Raw genomic sequence first — 22,127 nt, 5'->3', positions numbered from 1 at the left:
CAGTGAGGAACTGTAATAAATTGCACACATTCTTAACTCATCATTCTGAAGGTTACTAGACAACTTATATTATAAGCAAAACCCACTTTATGCAGATACAATATAGATAAAAAGACAAACAGGCACATATTATATATGAATGGGAAACTGATGCTCAAATATTAATATAAAAATATATTATTTTTTATTAGCTTGTGCATTATTTATTTCCCCTATTCAAATACACACCATCCTGAGAGTGAAGTTTTGAATAGAATTTCATACCTGCTCTTTCCATCCCATTGAGGGAAATGTCTTCCTTAATACGAGACACAGGAGTGACCTTCAAGATGGCGGAGAATTAAGACATGGAGATCACCTTCTTTCCCACAAATACATCAGAAATACATCTACATGTGCAACAACTCCTACAGAACACCTACTGAACACTGGCAGAAGACCTCAGACTTCCCAAAAGGCAAGAAACTCCCCATGTACCTGAGTAGAGCAAATGAAAAAACGGAGACAAAAGAATAGGGACAGAACCTGCACCTCTGGAAGGGAGCTGTGGAGGAAAAGTTTCCACACACTAAGAAGCCCCTTCACCGGCAGAGATGGGGGTTGGCAGGGGAGAAGCTTTGGAGCAACAGGGGTTTAGAGGGCAAAGCAGAGAGATTCCTGCAGAGGATCGGTGCCGACCAGCACTCACCAGCCCGAGAGGCTTGTCTGCTCACCCGCCGGGGCGGGTGGGGCCTGGGAGCTGAGGCTCTGGCTTTGGAGTTCGGATTCCAGGGAAAGGACTGGGGTTGGCTGTGTGAACACAGCCTGAAGGGGGCTAGTGAGCCAGAGCTAGCCAGGAGGGAGGCTGGGAAAAATTCTGGAACTAAGAGGCAAGAGACCGTTGTTTTGGGGTGTGCAAGGAGAGGGGATTCAGAGCACCGTCTAAATGAGCTCCAGAGATAGGCATGAGACGGGGCTATCAGCACGGACGACAGAGAAGGGCATGAAATGCTAAGGCTACTGCTGTAGCCACCAAGAAGCCTGTGTGCAAGCACAAGTCACTATGCACACCTCCCCTCCCGGGAGCCTGTGCAGCCCGCCACTACTAGGGCCCCATGATCCAGGGACAACTTCCCCGGGAGAACACACGGTGTGCTTCAAGCTGCACAACATCATGCCGACCTCAGCCACCACATGCTCATCTGACATTCTGTACCCCTCCCTCCCACTGGCCTGAGCCAGAGCCCCCTAATCAGCTGCTGCTTTCACCCCATCCTCTCTGGGTGGGAACAGATGCCCTCAGGTGACCTAAGTGAAGAGGCAGGGCCAACCCAAAGCTGAACCCCAGGAGCTGTGCGAACAAAGAAGAGAAAGGGAATTTCTCCCAGCAGCCTCAGGAGCAGCAGATTAAACTTTCATGGTCAACTTGATGTATGCTTCATCTGGGGAATACTTGAATAGACAATGAATCATGCCAAAATTGAGGTGGTGGACTTTGGGAGCAGCTGTAGACTTGGGGTTTGCTCCCTGTGGCTGACAGCATCTTGGTGCTCTGGCCGGGTGTCAGTCCTGTGCCTCTGAGGTGGGAGGGCTAAGGTCAGAACATTGGCCTCACAGCTCCACATAATATCAAATGGTGAACGCTCTCCCAGAGATCTCCATCTCAATGTTAAGACCCAGCTCCACTCAACAACCAGCAAGCTACGGTGCTGGACACCTTATGTCACACAACTAGCAAGACAGGAACACAACCCCATCCATTAGCAGAGAGGCTGCCTAAAATCATAAAAAGGTCACAACACCCCAGTACACACCAATGGATGCGGTCCTGCCCACCAGAAAGACAAGATCCAGCCTCATCTACCAGAACACAGGCACTAGTCCCCTCCACCAGGAAGCTTACACAACCCAATGAACCAACCTTAGCCAATGGGGGCAGACACCAAAAGCAACGGGAACTACGAACCTGCAGCCAGTGTAAAGGAGACACCAAACACAGTAAGTTAAGCAAAATAAGAAGACAGAGAAACACACAGCAGTTGAAGGAGCAAGGTAAAAACCCACAAAACCAAACAAAAGAAGAGAAAATAGGCAGGCTACATGCAAAAGAATTCAGAGTAATGACAGTAACAATGATCCAAAATCTTGGAAATAGAATGGAGAAAATAGAAGAAACATTTAACAAGGGCCTAGAAGAACTAAAGAGCAAACAAATAATGATGAACAACACAATAAATAAAATTTAAAATAATCTAGAAGGAATCAATAGCAGAATAACTGAGGCAGAAGAGCAGATAAGTGACCTGAAAGATAAAATAGTGGAAATAACTACTGCAGAACAGAATAAAGAAAAAAGAATGAAAAGAACTGAGGACAGTCTTAGAGACCTCTGGGACATTAAATGCACCAACATTCGAATTATACGGGTCCTAGAGGAAGAAGAGAAAAAGAAAGGGAATGAGAAAATATTTGAAGAGATTATAGTTGAAAACTTCCCTAATATGGGAAAGGAAATAGTCAATCAAGTCCAGGAAGTGCAGAGAGTCCCATACAGGATAAATCCAAAGAGAAACACACGAAGACTCATATTAATCAAACTATCAAAAATTAAACACAAAGAAAGAATATTAAAAGCAGCAAGAGAGGGCTTCCCTGGTGGCGCAGTGGTTGAGAATCTGCCTGCCAGTGCAGGGGACACAGGTTTGAGCCCTGGTCTGGGAAGAGCCCACATGCCATGGAGCAACTAGGCCCGTGAGCCACAACTACTGAGCCTGTGCACCTGGAGCCTGTGCTCCGCAACAAGAGAGGCCGCGATAGTGAGAGGCCCACACACCGTGATGAAGAGTGGATCCTGCTTGCCACAACTGGAGAAAGCCCTCGCACAGAAACGAAGACCCAACACAACCATAAATAAATAAATAATTAATTATTTAAAAAAAAAAAAAGCAGCAAGAGAAAAATAACAAATAACACAAGGAAATCCCCAGAAGGTTAACAGCTGATCTTTCAGCAGAAACTCTGCAAGCCAGAAAGGAGTGGCATGACATATTTAAAGTGATGAAAGGGATTCAGATTTGACGGAGAAATTAAAACCTTTACAGACAAACAAAAGCTGAGAAAATTCAGCACCACCAAACCAGCTTTACAACAAACGCTAAACGAACTTCTCCAGGCAGGAAACACAAGAGAAGGAAAAGATGTACAATAACAAAACCAAAACAATTAAGAAAATGGTAATAGGAACATACATATCAATAATTACCTTGAATGTAAATGGATTAAATGCTCCCACAAAAAGAAATAGACTGGCTGAATGGATACAAAAACAAGACCCGTATATATGTTGTCTACAAGCGACCCACTTCAGACCTAAGGACACATACAGACTGAAAGTGAGGGGATGGAAAAAGATATTCCATGCACATGGAAATCAAAATAAACCTGGAGTAGCAATTCTCATATCAGACAAAACAGACTTTAAAATAAAGACTATTACAAGGGACAAAGAAGGACAGTACAGAATGATCAAGGGATCAATCCACCAAGAAGATATAATAATAATAAATATATATGCACCAACATAGAAGTACCTCAATACATAAGGCAAATGCTAACAGCCATAAAAGGGGAAATCAACAGTAACACAATCATAGTAGGGGACTTTAACAACCCACTTTCACCAATGGACAGATCATCCAAAATGAAAATAAATAAGGAACCACAAGCTATAAATGAAACATTAAACAAAATGGACTTAATTGATATTTTTAGGATATTCCATCCAAAACAACAGAATGCACTTTCCTCTCAAGGGCTCATGGAGCATTCTCAGGATAGATCATATCTTGGGTCACAAATCAAGCCTTGGTAAATTTAAGAAAATTGAAGTTGTATCAAGTATCTTTTCCGACCACAATGCTATGAGACTAGATGTGAATTTCAGGAAAAAAAAATATGTAAAAAATACAAACACATTGAGGCTAAACAATACACTACGGAATAACCAAGAGATCATTGAAAAAATCGAAGAGGAAATCAAAAAATACCTAGAAACAAATGACAATGAAAACATGATGACCCAAAACCTATGGGATGCAGCAAAGCAGTTCTAAGAGGGAAGTTTACAGCAATACAATCCTACCTCAAGAAGCAAGAAACATCTCAAAAAAACAAACTAATCTTACACCTAAAGCAATTAGAGAAAGAAGAAAAATAACACGCCAAAGTTAGCAGAAGGAAAGATATCATAAAGATCAGATCAGAAATAAATGAAAAAGAAATGAAGGAAAGGATAGCAAAGATCAATAAAATTAAAAGCTGGTTCTTTGAGAAGAAAAACAAAATTGATAAACCAGTAGCCAGACTCATTAAGAAAAAAAGGGAGAAGACTCAAATCAATAGAAGTAGAAATGAAAAAGGAAAAGTAACAACTGACACTGCAGAAATACAAAGGATCAGGAGAGATTACTACAAGCAACTTTATGCCAATAAAATGGACAACCTGGAAGAAATGGACAATTCTTAGAAAAGCACAACCTTCCAAGACTGAATCAGGAAGAAATAGAAAACATAAACAGACCAATCACAAGCACTGAAATTGAGACTGTGATAAAAAATCTTCCAACAGAAGCCCAGGACCAGATGGCTTCAAAGGCAAATTCTATCAAACATTCAGAGAACTAACACCTATCCTTCTCAAACTCTTCCAAAATATAGCAGAGGGAGGAACACTCCCAAACTCATTCTACGAGGACACCATCACCCTGATACCAAAACCAGACAAGGATGTCACAAAGAAAGAAAACTACAGGCCAATATCACTGATGAACATAGATGCAAAAATCCTCAACAAAATACTAGCAAACAGAATCCAACAGCACATTAAAAGGATCATACACAATGATCAAGTGGGGTTTATCCCAGGAATGCAAGGATTCTTCAATATACACAAATCAATCAATGTGATAAACCATATTAACAAATTGAAGGATAAAACACATATGATCATCTCAATAGATGCCGAAAAAGTTTTCAACAAAATTAAACACCCATTTATGATAAAAACCTTGCAGAAAGTAGGCATAGAGGGAACTTGCCTCAACATAATATAGGCCATTTAAGACAAACCCACAGCCAACATCATCCTCAATGGTGAAAAACTGAAACCATTTCCACTAACATCAGGAACAAGACAAGGTTGCCCACTCTCACCACTATTACTCAACATAGCTTTGGAAGTTTTAGCCACAGCAATCACAGAAGAAAAAGAAATAAAAGGAATCCAAAATTGAAAAGAAGAAGTAAAGCCATCACTGTTTCAGATGATGTGATACTATACATAAGAGAATCCTAAAGATGCCACCAGAAAACCACTAGAGCTAATCAAAGTTGGTAAAGTTGCAGGAAAAAAAATTAATGCACAGAAATCTCTAGCATTCCTATACACTCATGATGAAAAATCTGAAAGAGAAATTAAGGAAACACTCCCATTTACCATTGCAACAAAAAGAATAAAATACCTAGGAATTAACCTACCTAAGGAGACAAAAGACCTGTATGCAGAAAACTATAAGACACTATGAAAGAAATTAAAGATGATGCAAAGAGATGGAGAGATATACCATGTTCTTGGACTAGAAGAATCAACATTGTGAAAAATGAGTATACTATTCAAAGCAATCTACAGATTCAATGCAATCCCCATCAAACTACCACTGGCATTTTTCACAGAAGTAGAACAAAAAATTTCACAATTTGTATGGAAACACAAAAGATCCCGAATAGCCAAAGGAATTTTGAGAAAGAAAAATGGAGCTGGAGGTATCAGGCTCCTGGACTTCAGACTATACTACAAAGCTACAGTAATCAAGACAGTATTGTAGTGGCATTAAAAAAGAGATATAGATCAATGGAACAAGACAGCAAACCCAGAGATATATCCACGCACATATGGTCACCTTATTTTTAACAAAGGAGGCAAGAATCTATAATGGAGAAACGATAGCCTGTTAAATAAGTGGTGCTGGGAAAACTGGACAGGTACATGTAAAAGAATGAAATTAGAACACTCTCTAACACCATATACAAAAATAAACTCAAAATGCATTAAAGACATAAATGTAAGGCCAGACACTATAAAACTCTTAGTAGAAAACATAGGCAGAACACTCTATGTCATAAATCACAGCAGATCCTTTTTGGCCCACCTCCTAGAGAAATGGAAATAAAACCAAAAATAAACAAATGGGACCTAATGAAACTTAAAAGCTTTTGCACAGCAAAGGAAACCATAAACAAGATGAAAAGACAACCCTCAGAATGGGAGAAAATATTTGCAGATGAAGCAACTGACAAAGGATTAATCTCCAAAATTTACAAGCAGCTCATGTGACTCAATATAAAAAAAACAAAGAATCCAATCCAAAAATGGGCAGAAGACCTAAATAGACATTTCTCCAAAGGAGATATACAGATTGCCAACAAACACATGAAAGGATGCTCAATGTCACTAATCATTAGAGAAATGCAAATCAAAACTACAGTGAGGTATCCCCTCACAGACAGTCAGAATGGCCATCGTCAAAATACCTACGAACAATAAATGCTGGAGAGCGTGTGGAGAAAAGGGAACCCTCTTGCACTGTTGGTGGGAATGTAAATTGATACAGACACAATGGAGAACAGTATGGAGGTTCCTTAAAAAACTAAAAACAGAACTACCATATGACCCAGCAATCCCACCAACTGGCATATACCCCTAGAAAACCATAATTCAAAAAGAGTCATGTACCACAATGTTCATTGCAGCTCTATTTACAATAGCCAGGGCATGGAAGCAACCTAAGTGTCCATTGACAGATGAATGGATAAAAAAGATGTGGCACATATATACAATGGAATATTACTCAGCCATAAAAAGAAACGAAATTAAGTTATTTGTAGTGAGCTGGATGGACCTAGAGAGTGTTATACAGTGTGAAGTAAGTCAGAAAGAGAAAAATAAATACTGTATTCTAATACATATATATGGAAACTTAAAAAAAAAAAAGTTCTGAAGAACCTAAGGGCAGGACAGGAAAAAAGATGCAGACATAGAGAATGGACTTGAGGACACAGGGATGGGGAAGGGTAAGCTGGGATGAAGTGAGAGAGTGGCATTGATATATATACACTACCAAACGTAAAATAGATAGCTAGTGGGAAGCAGCTGCCTAGCACAGGGAGATCAGCTCGGTGCTTTGTGACCTCCTCGAGGGGTGAGATCAGGAGAGTTGGAGGGAGGAGATATGGGGATCAATGTATATGTACAGCTGATTCACTTTGTTATAAAGCAGAAATTAACACATCAGTGTAAAGCAGTTCTACTCCAATAAAGATGTTAAAAAATAAAATAAAATAAATGAAAAGGAAAAAAATAAGAGACACAATATAAACTATGACTATTATGATGGAGATCTGAATAAACAAGTAAGGCATTTGATACCCTATCTAACAGGTCTATAGTGCATTTCCAAGGAATCATGCACTTGTAATGGAAACTACAGAAGAGGAATAAGTTGATGAGCCAAGTGTGGAGAAAGTGCAGTGGAAACACTGCCCAATGTTTACAGAAGCTTTTAGTGGTTTAAATTATCTCCAGGAACACTGGAAATTGACAAGGGAGTAAGAATTCTTTCAGCACCAGTAATAAATGGAAGAGTTCTTTATATAGTTAGATTTTGTGTTCACAAGGAGACAGGAGAGCATGATTTCTACTACCTGAAAATCTGCTATTAGTAAAACAGTCAGACATGTCATAAAATATTGACAAATATTAGCCTATTTACATGAGAATATCACAGAATTGCTCATAGAACACAGATATCATATTATAGCACATGTAATTATTTTCTAGTTAGGAATGTTAAAAATATCATATCCCATAAAATGTACACATAATTATCTAGGATTTAGTGGTGCATTCTATAAAAAAGTGTGCATTCACGCCTTTTATATGTATATGGCTTTAATTGTTCATCTTCAGGGCTTACTACTTCCCTCATGTCCATATACATCTATATTTATATATCTGCATCTATATATAAATTTATCTTTAGAAGTCTACTCAAAACTATCTATTGATGGACTAAAAAAATTTCAAACTTCATGTAAATAAACATTTGTTGATTACTTCCCCCCCATCTCTTGTCCAAATGGTACCCTCCTCAGTAAATGCCACTTAAATCCACATTATGCCAATAAAATTGTGTTGTGATTTTTGACTTTGATATTTATCCGTCTTTTACACACCACATCTGGTACATAAGCAAAACTTCTTTTCTTCTTAATGTATCCGAAATGATCTCACCTGGACTATGATAGTAGTATCCAAAATGGTTATCAGCATTCTCTATTACTGTCTGTTTTCCACATATTTTTGGTAGCATTAGAGTCAAACTTCTGTGACCATAAATCAAAACCCATCATTACCATGCAAACTTTTTGATCACATCAAAACAAAATCCAAATTCTTGCTCTCATTTTAAAAAACAAAACAAAGAATTAACTATAAGTCTATATATATTAACTTGCTGAAGGCTATTCTGCTAAGTCATTTGCAACCATATTTTTTACTCTCAGCTCACTATACTTTAGCAAGACTTATATCTTTGCTCTTTGTTATTAATAACAAATTAATTATCATAGCAGTAAATTTGTTATTGCTGTTCTCTATGCCAGAAATAAGCTGCTGCCTAACTTGTTTCCCACTTAATTCACTGTCTGCTCAAATGCCATTGTCTCCCTGGATTACTCTTATAAAAATAGCCACATCATCTATCATACTTTATCTTTGTTTCCTGTCATATTACTGTTTGAAATATTATGGGGTTTTTTTGTTGTTGTTGTTAGTTTATTGACTATCTCTGCCAACTAGAATGTTAGCTCCACTTCAGCAAAGGTTTTTATCAACGTTCCTATCTGCTATATTCCCAAAAAACTGTGCTTGGGACCCAGAAGATTTTTTTTTTTTAATTTTGTTAAATGAATGAATGAGTGAATGCAGAGTTAAGTGTATTCTTCTCTGGAGGGTTTATGATCAGTGTTATCCAAAAGCTTACAGCTAACTATTTAGGGAACTAGGGGATATTGGCATACTAATGATTGAAAAGAAAGTTTGAGCTGAAATAAATAATAATTGTAACGTTTAAAATTTGGAAAGAAAAAAGTGTACTTTTAATTGTGCTACCATCTTCATATTTTTCTCTCAGTAGGCAACTTTAGGACAATCATAGTGCTTAATATTTATAATTAGTTTTTTGTTGTTTTACAAAGAAATGTTTTAATGTAATGTAAAAGGTGGAGTGCACCAAAACCTACCCATCCCATCAGTTTACCAAAACTATTTTTCTGGTATTAGCAAATTCTGATTTGCTGTTGGTCCTGTATATAGACAGAAAGAAATAAAGTAGAACTGCCTGCCTTGTAATGGGATAATGCATAATACTTTGTGTTTTGTAAAATACATGGTAAAAGGAAGTTTTATTAAAAGTATTATGAAATACATAGGCCAGGAGTTTAGACTACCAAAAAGCTGATAAAATAGGAAAGACATATAATTAGAAATATCCAGAGAATAAAGATATGTTACAGGAAACTTATGATGGAAACAGTGCATTTCCTGTAATTAAGATAATTTTCTCATAATTTCATTCATAGTAATCCATTTTGAATGACACTTATGATGCACTGTTTGTTGAAAGAAGCAGGCAACAGAACAACATGGACACTTTGATTTTAACCTTGTTACATTAAACATGGCACACTGTCCTTGTCAACCTTACCAATTACTCTATTTGAATTGATTTATTACATTAGTTTGCAACTGTATCTTGGAAACGTGTGCTGACAACTTTTCATTCAATTCATCAGTTCTTTCTTTCAAAAGATCAATTACCTTATTATATTTTCTAGACCATTACCTGGGATTGAAGTAAGTCTCACAAGATAATTACTTAGGTTGTCCTTCTAGTCCTTTAAAGTCTGAGTTTATTAATCTTTCTTAAGCCAAGAGAGAATTTACAAGATATCTAGAGATTTATTAATAACTATTAGTCTAAATGACTTTAGTAAGACTTTTATATCTTATCAACTATCTCATTATACATATTTTTAGCATGCATTACTATTTTATCTGAAACTTAGCAAATTAAATACATTTTAACATACTTAATCTATAAACATAAAAGTTTTGTTAAAGAAAGATGGAATAGCTCTATAAGTATAGTCTGGAAGCAGAGTACAAATTAGTCCATCATGCTCAACACTCTCTAATAATAGTAAATGTGATGAGAAGTTATTCTGACAACAAGGATATTCTCTCCCTTCTTTCTTTGCAAGATTCCTGTTTATACTGTTTGTAGTACACCAATCCAGTGTTATCTTAAAATGCTAGCCTGTTGACCATACTATATACTAGTATCCAATTTTTCTTTAATGACTTCTGACTAAAGAGTTCTGAAACTCAGATGAGAATTTGATTGCTTTGAGGCCAAAAACATGAATAACTTATGTCCTAATATATAAGAAAAGAAACAAATGCAAAAAGTAAGCCTTTTCTTGTAAGATTAATTAAAGTGTTAAGAGTTTATTTTACATGAAAGACTATAGAGATAATAAATAGAAGTTTGGTGTTTAACACCTTATTCTCAGAGATCTAGGCAGTGCAAATAAACTGAATCAAATGCATACACATACTGAAAAAGAAGGAAGAAAAGATAAAATTAGGATTGCCTGAAAATAAAATTTTATAGCTGAAGGCCATGGTCAAAAATTAAAATATTTTTTAAATTATGAAAATGCCATACAAAGGCAAATGATGTAATTAATACAAAACAGGTTTTCTACAACAAAAATAACACAAATAGGAAATATACTTTAAAAACTGACAAAATATAAATTATATTAGAGCAAATAAAACAGATATCCAAAATCTATGATAGAATAAAAAATTTACTAAAGGACAAAATTAAAGCTTTATGTAAAATGAGATGTTTTGCTTTTGGAAATGAAATCCATAGCCAGCAGAATCTCATTACTGTTGTTAGAGCATAGTTTTATGCAATTTTTTGGATGTTAGTTTCATATATTATCAAATATAAAATATTTCTTATCTTTGATCAAGCAATTCTACTTCTAAGGATTTGTTGTATACATATAGCTGCAATGTGAAAAAATATTTATGTGAAGATAATTTCTCCAAATCTTTTATTATAATAGTAAAAATTTATATAGCCAAAAAGAGAGGACTAGTTATGTAAATATATACAAACCATTGCCTCAGTTAATAAATAACATTAGATAATCTTTAAAATGATTATTTATGCATATATACTACAAATATACACATATATACAGAAAACATTCATATTATCTTAGTGAAAATATCTGTAAAAGTGTATTATGTAAATATATGCATTTAGTGACATCTGGAATAAAGGTCATCAAATATAAAATGTGATTATTTCTGAAGGTTGAACTTTACAGAATGAGTATGTTCTTCCATGTCTTTTACTGTATGATTTAAATAGTGGATACTATGCATCTATCATTCTAAAAAATATCATTTCTTAATTAGAAGGTGAAAATTAAAGTAGAGCTAAGAAAGCATTTTTGTTTATATAACTATTATTTTTCAGTACAGAAATAATTATCAGAACAATATAGTGCTATATGGTTTTAACACTAATAATTAAAGTTATTATTAACTTTAAAAGTTTCTCTCCTGAAATTACATTGCATTAGATGCTATTTAGTGATTCATTACTATTTTATAGAATGTATACTTTAAAAGATACACATAAATGATATAGCTGTATGGGGAACTATCTCCAAATATATGGAAAAAATAAACACTATTGTGAAAAATGCCTGAAAGAGTTGGATGTTAACTCTATTTTTAAATTATAGTTGATTTACAATATTGTGTTAAATATTGCACACCAGTTTCTGCTCTACAGCAAAGTGATTCATTTATGTGTGTGTGTGAATATATATATATAGATATATCCTTTTTCATATTCTTCTCCATTATAGTTTATTACAGAATATTGAATATAGTTCCCTGTGCTATACAGTAGGAGTTTGTTTTATCTATTTTACGTATAGTAGTTTGTATCTGCTGACCCCAAACTCCTAATTTGTCCCTCCCCTACCTCTTTCCCTTTTGGTAACCGTAAGTTTGTTTTCTATGTCTGACTCTATTTCTGTTTTACAAGTAATTTCATTTGTATCATATTTTACATTCCACATATAAATGATATCATCTGTTATTTGTCTATATAACTCTATTTTCTTTACCTTTAACAAAAAGTCTTGATTTGGAAGTGAGCATTATTAGACATGTTTAATTCTTGAAAAAATAGAAATACCTGTTTAATATGAAATTCTGTAGTAAGATGACGTAACATATTTTTCTATTATTTCTGTACATGTTCTTTCCTGTAATTATAAACTAAGTTTGTAGTTTTTATTTTAATGAGGGACTAATCATATTGATAACAGAAACAGAAGGCTTCAATTACTCCTCTGGTTTCTTTGTTTTAGTTAAATCTGTGCTCTATAAAAATGACTTTCTCCTTTGCTTTAATATATAATAATCTTGGTCTCTTAATTGATCAAATATTCATTCATTCAAACATTCAGTGAACATGTATTTTGTACCATCCATATGCCCAACACTAAACTAGGCACAGTGGCCTATTAAAAAAAACATAAAAGAACTAAAAATTCTTAACTCTGAGACAAAACCATAATCCAATAGTTATAATAAAATCTAATAGATATATTAATACCGTGAGTACCAAGTATTATTACAGTGTAAAGCTCATGATAGGGAGTTTCAAAAATATCTTGCCATGGTAGGAAATATAAATCTTCCTACAGAAAATATCTAAATATTGGTGCTACGATTTAAAGATACAATATTTTCCCCTAATCACAGAAAATATAAGGCATAGTTACTATACTAATTTAGGTGGAATTAGTGATTAAACACTTTGTGATTTAAGTGTTTTGGAAGGTAACTTATTTTGAGTTACAAACAGAAGCTTAGTGAAAAAGTTTTGTCTCTTTAAAGTTGTAGCTCTAAACCTGCAACAAAGACTTGAAAACCGCCCTCTGGTGACGTCTGAGGACTTCCTCTGCACCATCTGTGCTTTTGAAATGTCAGCACTATAAGTATCTGATACTGAGAACAAGCTGCAAGGAGCTCACAGAAATAGGACTACTAACTTTTATCAGATTCAGCCCACTACTTGCCATAGATGGCAACAGAAACAATCTGATGTCCTTTACTTGATGAAAATGGTCTTCAGCAGAAACTGTTAAAAATGTAGGGATTCCTAAGAATTTCCTGACACAATATTACAAATTTGGATAAAAATTCAATTCTTTATGGTAAATTAAAATTTTATTATTACTTTTTTTTGGCTGAGACGCTATAAGGAACTTAAGAAAACTGGATATATTCAATGCCCATTAACCTTTGAAATGTTTGTTACTGACCAAAGAAAGATGGTATTTTGCCTGTATTCGAATCAAATAATATTTACAAATGGTTTAATCAACAAAATGACATAATTATGCTCTGTATATTACTAAATAACTAGTTGATAAGAAAGAAAATCCAACGAATATGCAATCATCTCATCTCAACATTAATTTTACCTGCAATAAAAATCTGAAAAAAATATAAATTTCTGTCTACCATCTTGTGGGATTTTAAAAAAATGATATTTATTCATATAAATATCTATAAATGGGTTTTAAAATCTATCTTACAAATATCTTGAATTAAATTAATATAAGCTAATGTAAGAAGATCAGTGTGGTGGTATTTTATAACAAACCATGTAGAAGTAATTCAACTGTCAACTTAAAATGTTAGGGACTTAAAAACATACTTTTTTCCAGAGTAAAAAACTTTTCATATAACATACACAATGTTTTTCATTAGATACATTATTATATCAAAAAGGAGAAGTTGCAGTTTTGTTTTTGTATAGAGTTAATATGATTCCAACTATCAACTTGAAGAGTAGCTGTATAACATAACAATGGGTGCATAATCAAACCATGAGTTACAAACCAGTTACAGTATAAAGAACAGCAGTGATTTCTGAAATAATAAGTGTAAGTGTTCTTTTTCCCTTTTAAAATTGTCAACCATGACTAATGTGCCTTTTTTTGGTACATCACCCAATTTGAGAGTTTGTTGGTATATATATATATTTTTAATTGGAGTGTAATTGCTTTACAATGTTGTGTTAGTTTCTGCTGCACAATAAAGTGAATCAGCTATATGTATATGCATATCCCCTCCCTCTTTGACCTCCCTCCCCCACCCATCCCACACGTGTAGGTCATCACAGAGCACTGAGCTGAGCTCCCTGTGCTATACAGCAGGTTCCCACTAGCTATCTATTTTACACGTGATAGTGTATTTATGTCAAACCTAATCTCCCAATTCATCCCACCCTCCCCTTCCTCCCTTGTGTCCACACGTCCGTTCTCTACGTCTGCATCTCTATTCCTGCTCTGCAAATAGGTTCATCTGTACCATTTTTCTAGATTCCACATATATGCGTTATTAGTAGAGATGTGGATGGACCTAGAGTCTGTTATACAGAGTGAAGTAAGCCAGAAAGAGAAAAACAAATATTGTATATTAACAGATATTTGCTGGTATATTCTTGAACAGCTTTTGCTATTTATATAGCCTTGGGATATGAATTAAAGTTGTATAGTGCATATGAATCCCCCACTGATGAGAATACTCTTTACTTGTTTCTACTCATGAGGACAATAATTATTTATTTTAAAATCAGGAAAATAAAATATATAGATATAAATCTTTGTGCTGTAAAAATGAATCTAAAGAAAGGAAGAACCAATATTGATCATACATAAATGTAATATTATATTTATATTAACAAAATTTAATTTAGTTAAATGATTTTTTTTTCATGTAGCCAACAATTTATTTCTCTAATTATATAGAAATGAAATGTCAGTAAGTATTATTTCCTGGAGGACATGACACTGATTCACTGCAGATAACTGCTGTATAAGCAGTTATAAAATGTTCAGTAATTGTGACTTTAACTAATTTATATTGTTTATTAGTCAAAGTATGAAGAGCTTCATATTCCTATATTTTGGTGCAAAGAAGAGTTGACCCCTGTGAATTGTTAGATTTAAGCATAAAGTCACAAAAAATTAAGTAGGTACAGAATTAACTTAATGAACTCAGACTGATCATAATTCAAAATCTGAAAGAAATTTAATTTTATATTGACTATCTTCTAACTCTCTGTTTTATTTTTATTGCAGGAGAGATATTTCTTATAATACCTTAAGAATAGTATGAACTTTTTCTTTCAAAAGTAGGCTATATAGATTTCCTATAGCTCTTATTGAAGTAATTTAAGCCACCACTTTTCAGATGCAGACTTATTTTTTCCTCCTGATTAGGTGACACCAAGCTAATTTACTCTTTTGTATTATAAGCACTTTGCTGGCTTTTTTTTTTTTGCATACTGTTTGTCACAGGACAATGCAAAAAGAAATACATCAATTTTTACTATTGTACAATAGTATCTCAATGAAGAAGACAGTATATGGTATGGCGATGACAACAGTGTACAAATGTAACTGACATTTATCAATAAATGTAAAGACAATGAATTTTAATTATAAAACTATTTCCAAGTAGGCATGGACATTTTTTTGTAAATACCAGATTTTCAGTAAAAGGGGTTTCACTTCTTTCAACTGAGGTGCTAAGACAAGAATCTGTCAGATTTCAGGGCAAAAAACAATGACAACTCATCAAAAAAATGAAGTAATAAATCTTTCACTGTCAAAGATTATCATATTCAATATGACGGAGTATCATATTCAATATGATGGACAAACCTCTTTTAGAATAACAATGGTACACTCTTGACAAAATACTTAATACAAAATAAAATAAAAAATGAACTGCATAAAGGCAAGGCCACATTAAACAGGAGTTGAAACTTGGAAGAAGGCAAAGATTAATTTCTGAATTTGGGGGCTTTGGCCTGAGGGAGTGGTGTAAGGCAGAGAGAGGTGCTTGGAGGCCGAAGATACAATAAAGACCCCACCATCATTCTGGCTTGAAAACTCAGATGACAGGGCCTGGTGGCGCAGTGGTTGAGAGTCCGCCTGCCGATGCAGGGGACGTGGGTTCGTGCCCCAGTCCGGGAAGATCCCACATGCCGCGGAGCGGCTGGGCCCGTGAGCCATGGCCACTGAGCCTGCGCGTCCGGAGCCTGTGCTCCGCAATGGGAGAGGCCACAACAGTGAGAGGCCCGCGTACAGCAAAAAAAAAAAAAAAAAAAAAGAAAGAAAAAAAGAAGTATAAAACTCAGATGACAGAGCAAGGGTTAACCCCTGCAGCAGAAATCTGAGAAAGGAATCCCAGAGAGAGCTCTAATTTTTCTGTTTAAATTTTGCCAATTCACTGGCTAAACTCTGAACCTCTTATTTATAGCATTCATGCTGCCAAGCTAAAGCTCAAAGAATTGAACTGAGATCTAAACTGCCATCCACCACAAATGAGAAAGAGTTTGCAATTTTTACCTTTCCAATTTAATTTCCCACACAACAAAATTATTACCACTCTCTGGGAGAATACAACAAAATCCACAGCCTACAATATCTAACATCACAAAGTCCAGCACACAATGTAAAACGATTTGACCCATGCAGAACCAGGGAAAACACAACAGAGATAATCCAGGTGTTGGCAACATTAGGCAAGGACTTGAAAGCCGCTATTATATCTATGCACAATGAAGTAAAGAAAAATACCCTTAGAATGAATGAAAAGATAAGAATATTAGCAGAGAAAAAGAACCTATTTTTAAAAAGAGGTAAATATAGAATTTCTAATTGTAAAATATGATGTCTATAATAAAACCTTCGCTGAGGGCTGCTGGTTTCAGCTACAACACCAAAAGGGCTTGGAAGTCATCCCTCCTGTCCTCACAAGAAGCTGGACAAATTAAAAATCAACAATCTTTCTCGGACCCATTAGAGAAATGAAGTCACAGGACAAACTGCTATGCTGAAATCTGAAGAGAAAGGAGCACCCACAGCGTTAAAGCAGGCAACACCTGTTTACCTGGAATAGAAGCTCCTGGTGCCATAAACTAGCATGAACACTGAAATGGTTGATAAATTTCTGATATTCCTGGAGACTGAGTATGAACTGGTATGAAAGTGGAAACTCCTGAAGGCTGCTTCTGTTGGAGGTCTCGCTCTTTTATGGGTATTCTTTCTAAGAATTTTACCACATTCTTATTATGAGAATCTGTGAAACATTTCCTCATGAATCTGGCAGAGGAAGGGGAGAAGTAACTATTGTAAAACATGCCCAGATCCTTCTCCATAACTAAGACCTACTTTCTTTGCAAGAATGGAATTCTGGAACAATGTATTGGGTGTGCATTAGTCAGTGTTCTCCAGAGACACAAAACCAACAGGAGAAGAATACATACTGTCCTCAATACCTCAAAAGTCCAAAACACTGTTAGATCTAATTTTGATTTTATGAGGCTGAAAACAGTTTTCCTATGCATGCCAGTGGGATTGAATCTTGTGAATAGGCTCAAGAAATTTTATTTCATAAATACAACCCTGAATTTTGTTAGAATTTATCATCCACCCTCCTGGAAGAAATGTGGTAATGTCTCAGTCGGGGACTTTGAAACTGAGGATTTTGTTTTGAAACAAAACCACCACCAAAGCTTTGAACATCAGAGGGTAAAAACACTTGTTTTAAATCCTGCCCACCTCCTAGTGATAAACAGCAGAGGAGTTTAGGAGTTAAGATACTGCTGTGGAAGACTTCCCTTAGCACTTCTCTACATGGGACTCTGCCTGATAGAATTACCTCTGACCCTCATGGCATGTGGAAGTACAATTATTTAATAAATCAATTACTAATATACATTTAAACATGGAAGCCACAAAAAGTCATTGATTTGCCCAACGGACTCCAAACACAAGGTCACTTTAACTTATTTCCTCTTTGTGAACTTTACTCAGATTTCATCAGCAGACTTTGGGTGGACCCGTCTTCCGTGGGTCTGCATAAAATGGTAACTTGGGTACCTGTATCAACAGACTAATAATAATCTGGATCTCTCGCATACCTGAAGTTTCTCAGATCACTGGACGAGATACATATGACTTTTAATCTCCCTTAGGATAGGAAGAGTTTAACTCTACCCCTAAGAAAGCAGCAGATGTGAGAATAGAGGGAGGATATAGCTGGGCTATCCAGCTATTACTGACGGATGTTTGCATATGCAGCAAACTGAGGTCAAGGAGAGGAATCCGGAGTTAAGAAACTCAAATCTTTTATAGTGAGCAGTAAGCATGATTCAGCTCTGTTCTGGAGGCAGACACTATCTCTATCCTCCCAGGCTCTTCTCTATGCAACCAACCTTGAAAAGATAGTCCTGCAAAAAAGTACAGTCAGTTGCACTGCTCACAGGACATACAGAAATTGGGGAAACTAATAAAAATTTTATCAAGATATTAGAATACAAAGTAAATATACAAAAATCAATAGATGTTTCATAAAGCAACAAAAATTGGAAAATAAAATTGAAAAATCAATTTACAACAGCATCAAAAGCATCACACACATATGAAAAAAATTTAAAAATACACTGAAAACCTGTACAGTGAAAATCATAATACATCACTGAGATAAAAAAATCTTCTAAATAAATAGAGAAACAGACCATATTCTTGAGTTGGAAGACTCAAAATTGTGAAGATATCAACTCTCCCCAAATTGATCTACAGATTAAGTACAATTCAAAAAAAGAATACCAGTGGCATTTTGGAGAAATACCCAGGCTACAGATAATATTTTAATGAAAATATAAATGAGGTTGAATAGCTGAATCCTTTTTTAAAAGAACTAAGAAGATTTACACTATTTCATTCTACAATTAGTGTAATTACTTTAATACACACAATGTGATATTGGCATAATTACAGACATTATTGATTAATAGAACTGAATAGCTATTCCAGAAATAGAACCGGAATGTATAGTCAAATGATTTTCCACAAATGTTCTAAGGCAATTCATAGATGAAAGGAAACTTTTTTTCAATAATCAGTACTGGAAACAAAGCTAGATATTCATAGGGCAAAACTTCACCCATCCTTCTCATACACTATACACAAAATTAACTCAAAAGGAATTATCTACCATTAGTTAAGTCACTCTCATTGTGAAGAGAAGAAAATAAAGAGAGGCAGAACATGATAGGAACTTTTTTCAGGGCACTTCTGGAAGGTGATATTTAAAGAAAGTTCCCATTGGGTGGTTTGAGGTAAGAACAGCAAGAGGATGGAGACGGTAGCTCCTAGCACAAGGCCTCACATATATTAAACAGTCCCTGTTCAACAACTATTATTATTGTTATGGTTTAGTCAGGATAGAAAATGCCATGCCGTGTAATAAATAAAACGTTGCATTTTCTGTGATTTAATAAAATAAATGTATTTTCTCACCCATATAAGGTTGGTTGTCCTCCTTTTTTGAGCTACCAGCTGTTGGGAACTTGTAGATTTCAAAGCCACTGTGTCTGGGGAGGGAAGACATAAGGTGATTGAAGGGCCAGGAAGGAAAGATGCTTACATTCTTCTGCCATGGCAAATCTAATTTTAAGGGAGGCTGGGAAATACACATGAGCACAGGATCTTTTTAAATAACTTTTGGTTGCTCCTTTATTTTCGTTATCACTTTTATGAATAGCCCTGTAAATTTAGTGAACCTTTCTAGATGTCTAAAGGTCTACTCCTTTTTCTAAATATTTATCAAGTACAGCGATAGGGAAACTAATATTTGCCTTATGAACTTGTTTTGAAGACAACATAGTGTATTATAAAGAAAATAACACATTTTTATGCATAGTAGCTACACGGTAGCATTATTATTGTTGTTACTTAAAAAATAATTTAAAGATATGCACAGCTATGGTGTAAATATAAATACTGTACCTGGCAAAGTATTGCAAAACTTCAGTGATTTTCATGATTATAATAGATAACCCATATATTTTTATTCTTTTGTTTAGAATGTCTCAATATTGTCACCTACTGCAAATATCTGGATTTCACACTACAAGGTTATGATAGTTTTACCAAATAATGGTTCACTTCTATGAAAAAAGTGGTACGGAGAAAGCTTAATATGAAACGTAAAATGTCAGCATTTTCTTTCAAACATGTCTCTCATAATAAAAAAATATTCTTTTCTGAATCTTCACTCAGAAGGGATGAAAACAACTCACTTTTATAAGTAGTTAAAAAACAACACATTAGAAATGAAAATTAAAAGATTTTTTTAAGGAAAAAATTTTACTCTAATGTAATGGTGTTTTTCCTTTTTAACAAGCAATTAAATTAAATTATATTAAATTACAATACATGAATTTTTTTTTTTTTTTTTTTTTTTAGCCACACCGTGTGGCATGTGGAATCTTAGTTCCCTGACCAGGTATTGAACCCATGTCCCATGTATTGGGAATGCAGAGTCTTAACCACTGGACAGCCAGGGAGGTCCCATGCAATACATGAATTTATATTAAACATTTAGCATTATTACATAATTACATTTTATATATTAACAAACACAACCATATGGTATGTACAATTAAATTATAATCTGTGTGTAATACAGATACATATTTCTGTAAATCTCATTTGTATATTTTATTATATGTTATTAAATTTCACAAGTATCATTAAGGAGAAAATCAAAATTCTGATGTTTAATATAAAAAGATTTTCTTGTAGGGGTAATTTAGCTTTTAGAAAATCCCTAAATTCAGATATGTAAAGACATGAAGAAATATTTATGATATGGGATCTTCTAAAGAGGTACCCAGTAAGGTAAAGCAGCCTAAAGTCCTATTAATTTTTGAATAGGACTGGTTTGTGAAAGTGTTTTATAATATCTAAAGATTCTTTTGATGGTGGGAGACAAGACTATTACACTCACAGAGATGAAAGGGTTCTCTTAGTTACTTACAGCTCTGAACAAGTAAAGGTTGCTGGGGCTTGCACCCAGGGGAGAAGGTAGTAGCAAGCTGGAGCTGTATAGAGTAGCTTATGTGTAGTAGTAGGTGGGGTTAACTAGGTCTTGTGGGTCTCCTATGGACTGGCTAACTTCAATAATCTAATGGGCTCCAGGACATAGGGCTTATCCCTTGTTTTGGCCCAGGGGGAATAAAACTGGTGCATAATGGCCCCATGTATGGGAAATCAATATGTGGACAGGCCAGGGTGTGATCTTAAATCAGCTAGCTACTCAAGAAGCTGACTAGCCTTTAGCCAGGGCCTCAAAACTGAGTGAAGACAGCATTGCAAAAAACAACAACAGCAGCAGCAAAACAAAACAAAAACATTGTCACACAGAGTGAATATCAGGTTTACATAATACATAAAGAAGTTCAGTTTTGATTTCACTGTTCTTGGTGAAATGTCATCATGATCACTCTACAATCAGTAGAATTTGGCAATTCTTTGCTCCTATTTTTTTTCATGAAAAAGGTCACCAGATTTTAGTTATACATTCTTCACTAAACTCTTGCTGGTCACTCACATATCTGTGTTCCAAAGCAGAAATGATATGAATTCATTTCAGGGGTATTTTCATGAATTGCTGTTATAGTCCATCACTTCCTGTGTACACCATCTACTCCCTCTCCATTCCCAAATTTAATCTCTCCCTCTCCCTTGTTTTAGCATCTACCTTGTTACACATTTTCTAACTGATTGAAAAATATCATGAAAAATATACTAACTCTTATCACTTCAACTTTTTGATAATTCTTTCAATTAAAATTTTTTCTCAGGATTACAAATCTTTCCTTGAATATATTTCCCCTAGCTTGACAAATTCATTTTTTTAATGATTATTCTTATATAGAATAAGAGTCATGTGTTTCAGTGAAAAATATAGCTCATGCATTTCAAAAAAATTGTAACTATACAACAAGAAGTATGTCTCCAATCCATCTCAGATCCCAGGTTCCAGGGCATAGGGCTTCTCT

At 34.9% G+C, this 22,127-nt stretch overlaps 1 protein-coding gene across 2 annotated transcripts in view; it reads right to left on the bottom strand.

The window, feature by feature from the left end:
* LOC307176748 (uncharacterized protein) overlaps positions 1-22,127 on the bottom strand; it is a 580,566-nt gene that overhangs the window by 429,336 nt on the left and 129,103 nt on the right. For both annotated transcript variants that reach the window (XR_013824880.1, XM_079903151.1), the window contains exon 3: positions 19,582-19,655. Coding sequence is in view for 1 of the 2 variants with exons in the window: in XM_079903151.1 (XP_079759277.1) it covers positions 19,582-19,655 (74 nt within the window). In the remaining variant the exon portion in view is untranslated. The remainder of the gene's footprint in view (positions 1-19,581; positions 19,656-22,127) is intronic.

Source organism: Stenella coeruleoalba (genome assembly GCF_951394435.1).
Source record: "Stenella coeruleoalba genome assembly, chromosome: 18".
NCBI lineage: Eukaryota > Metazoa > Chordata > Mammalia > Artiodactyla > Delphinidae > Stenella > Stenella coeruleoalba.
The sequence above is the reverse complement of the archived record's forward strand: the minus strand, read 5'-3'. Positions and strand labels throughout refer to the sequence as shown.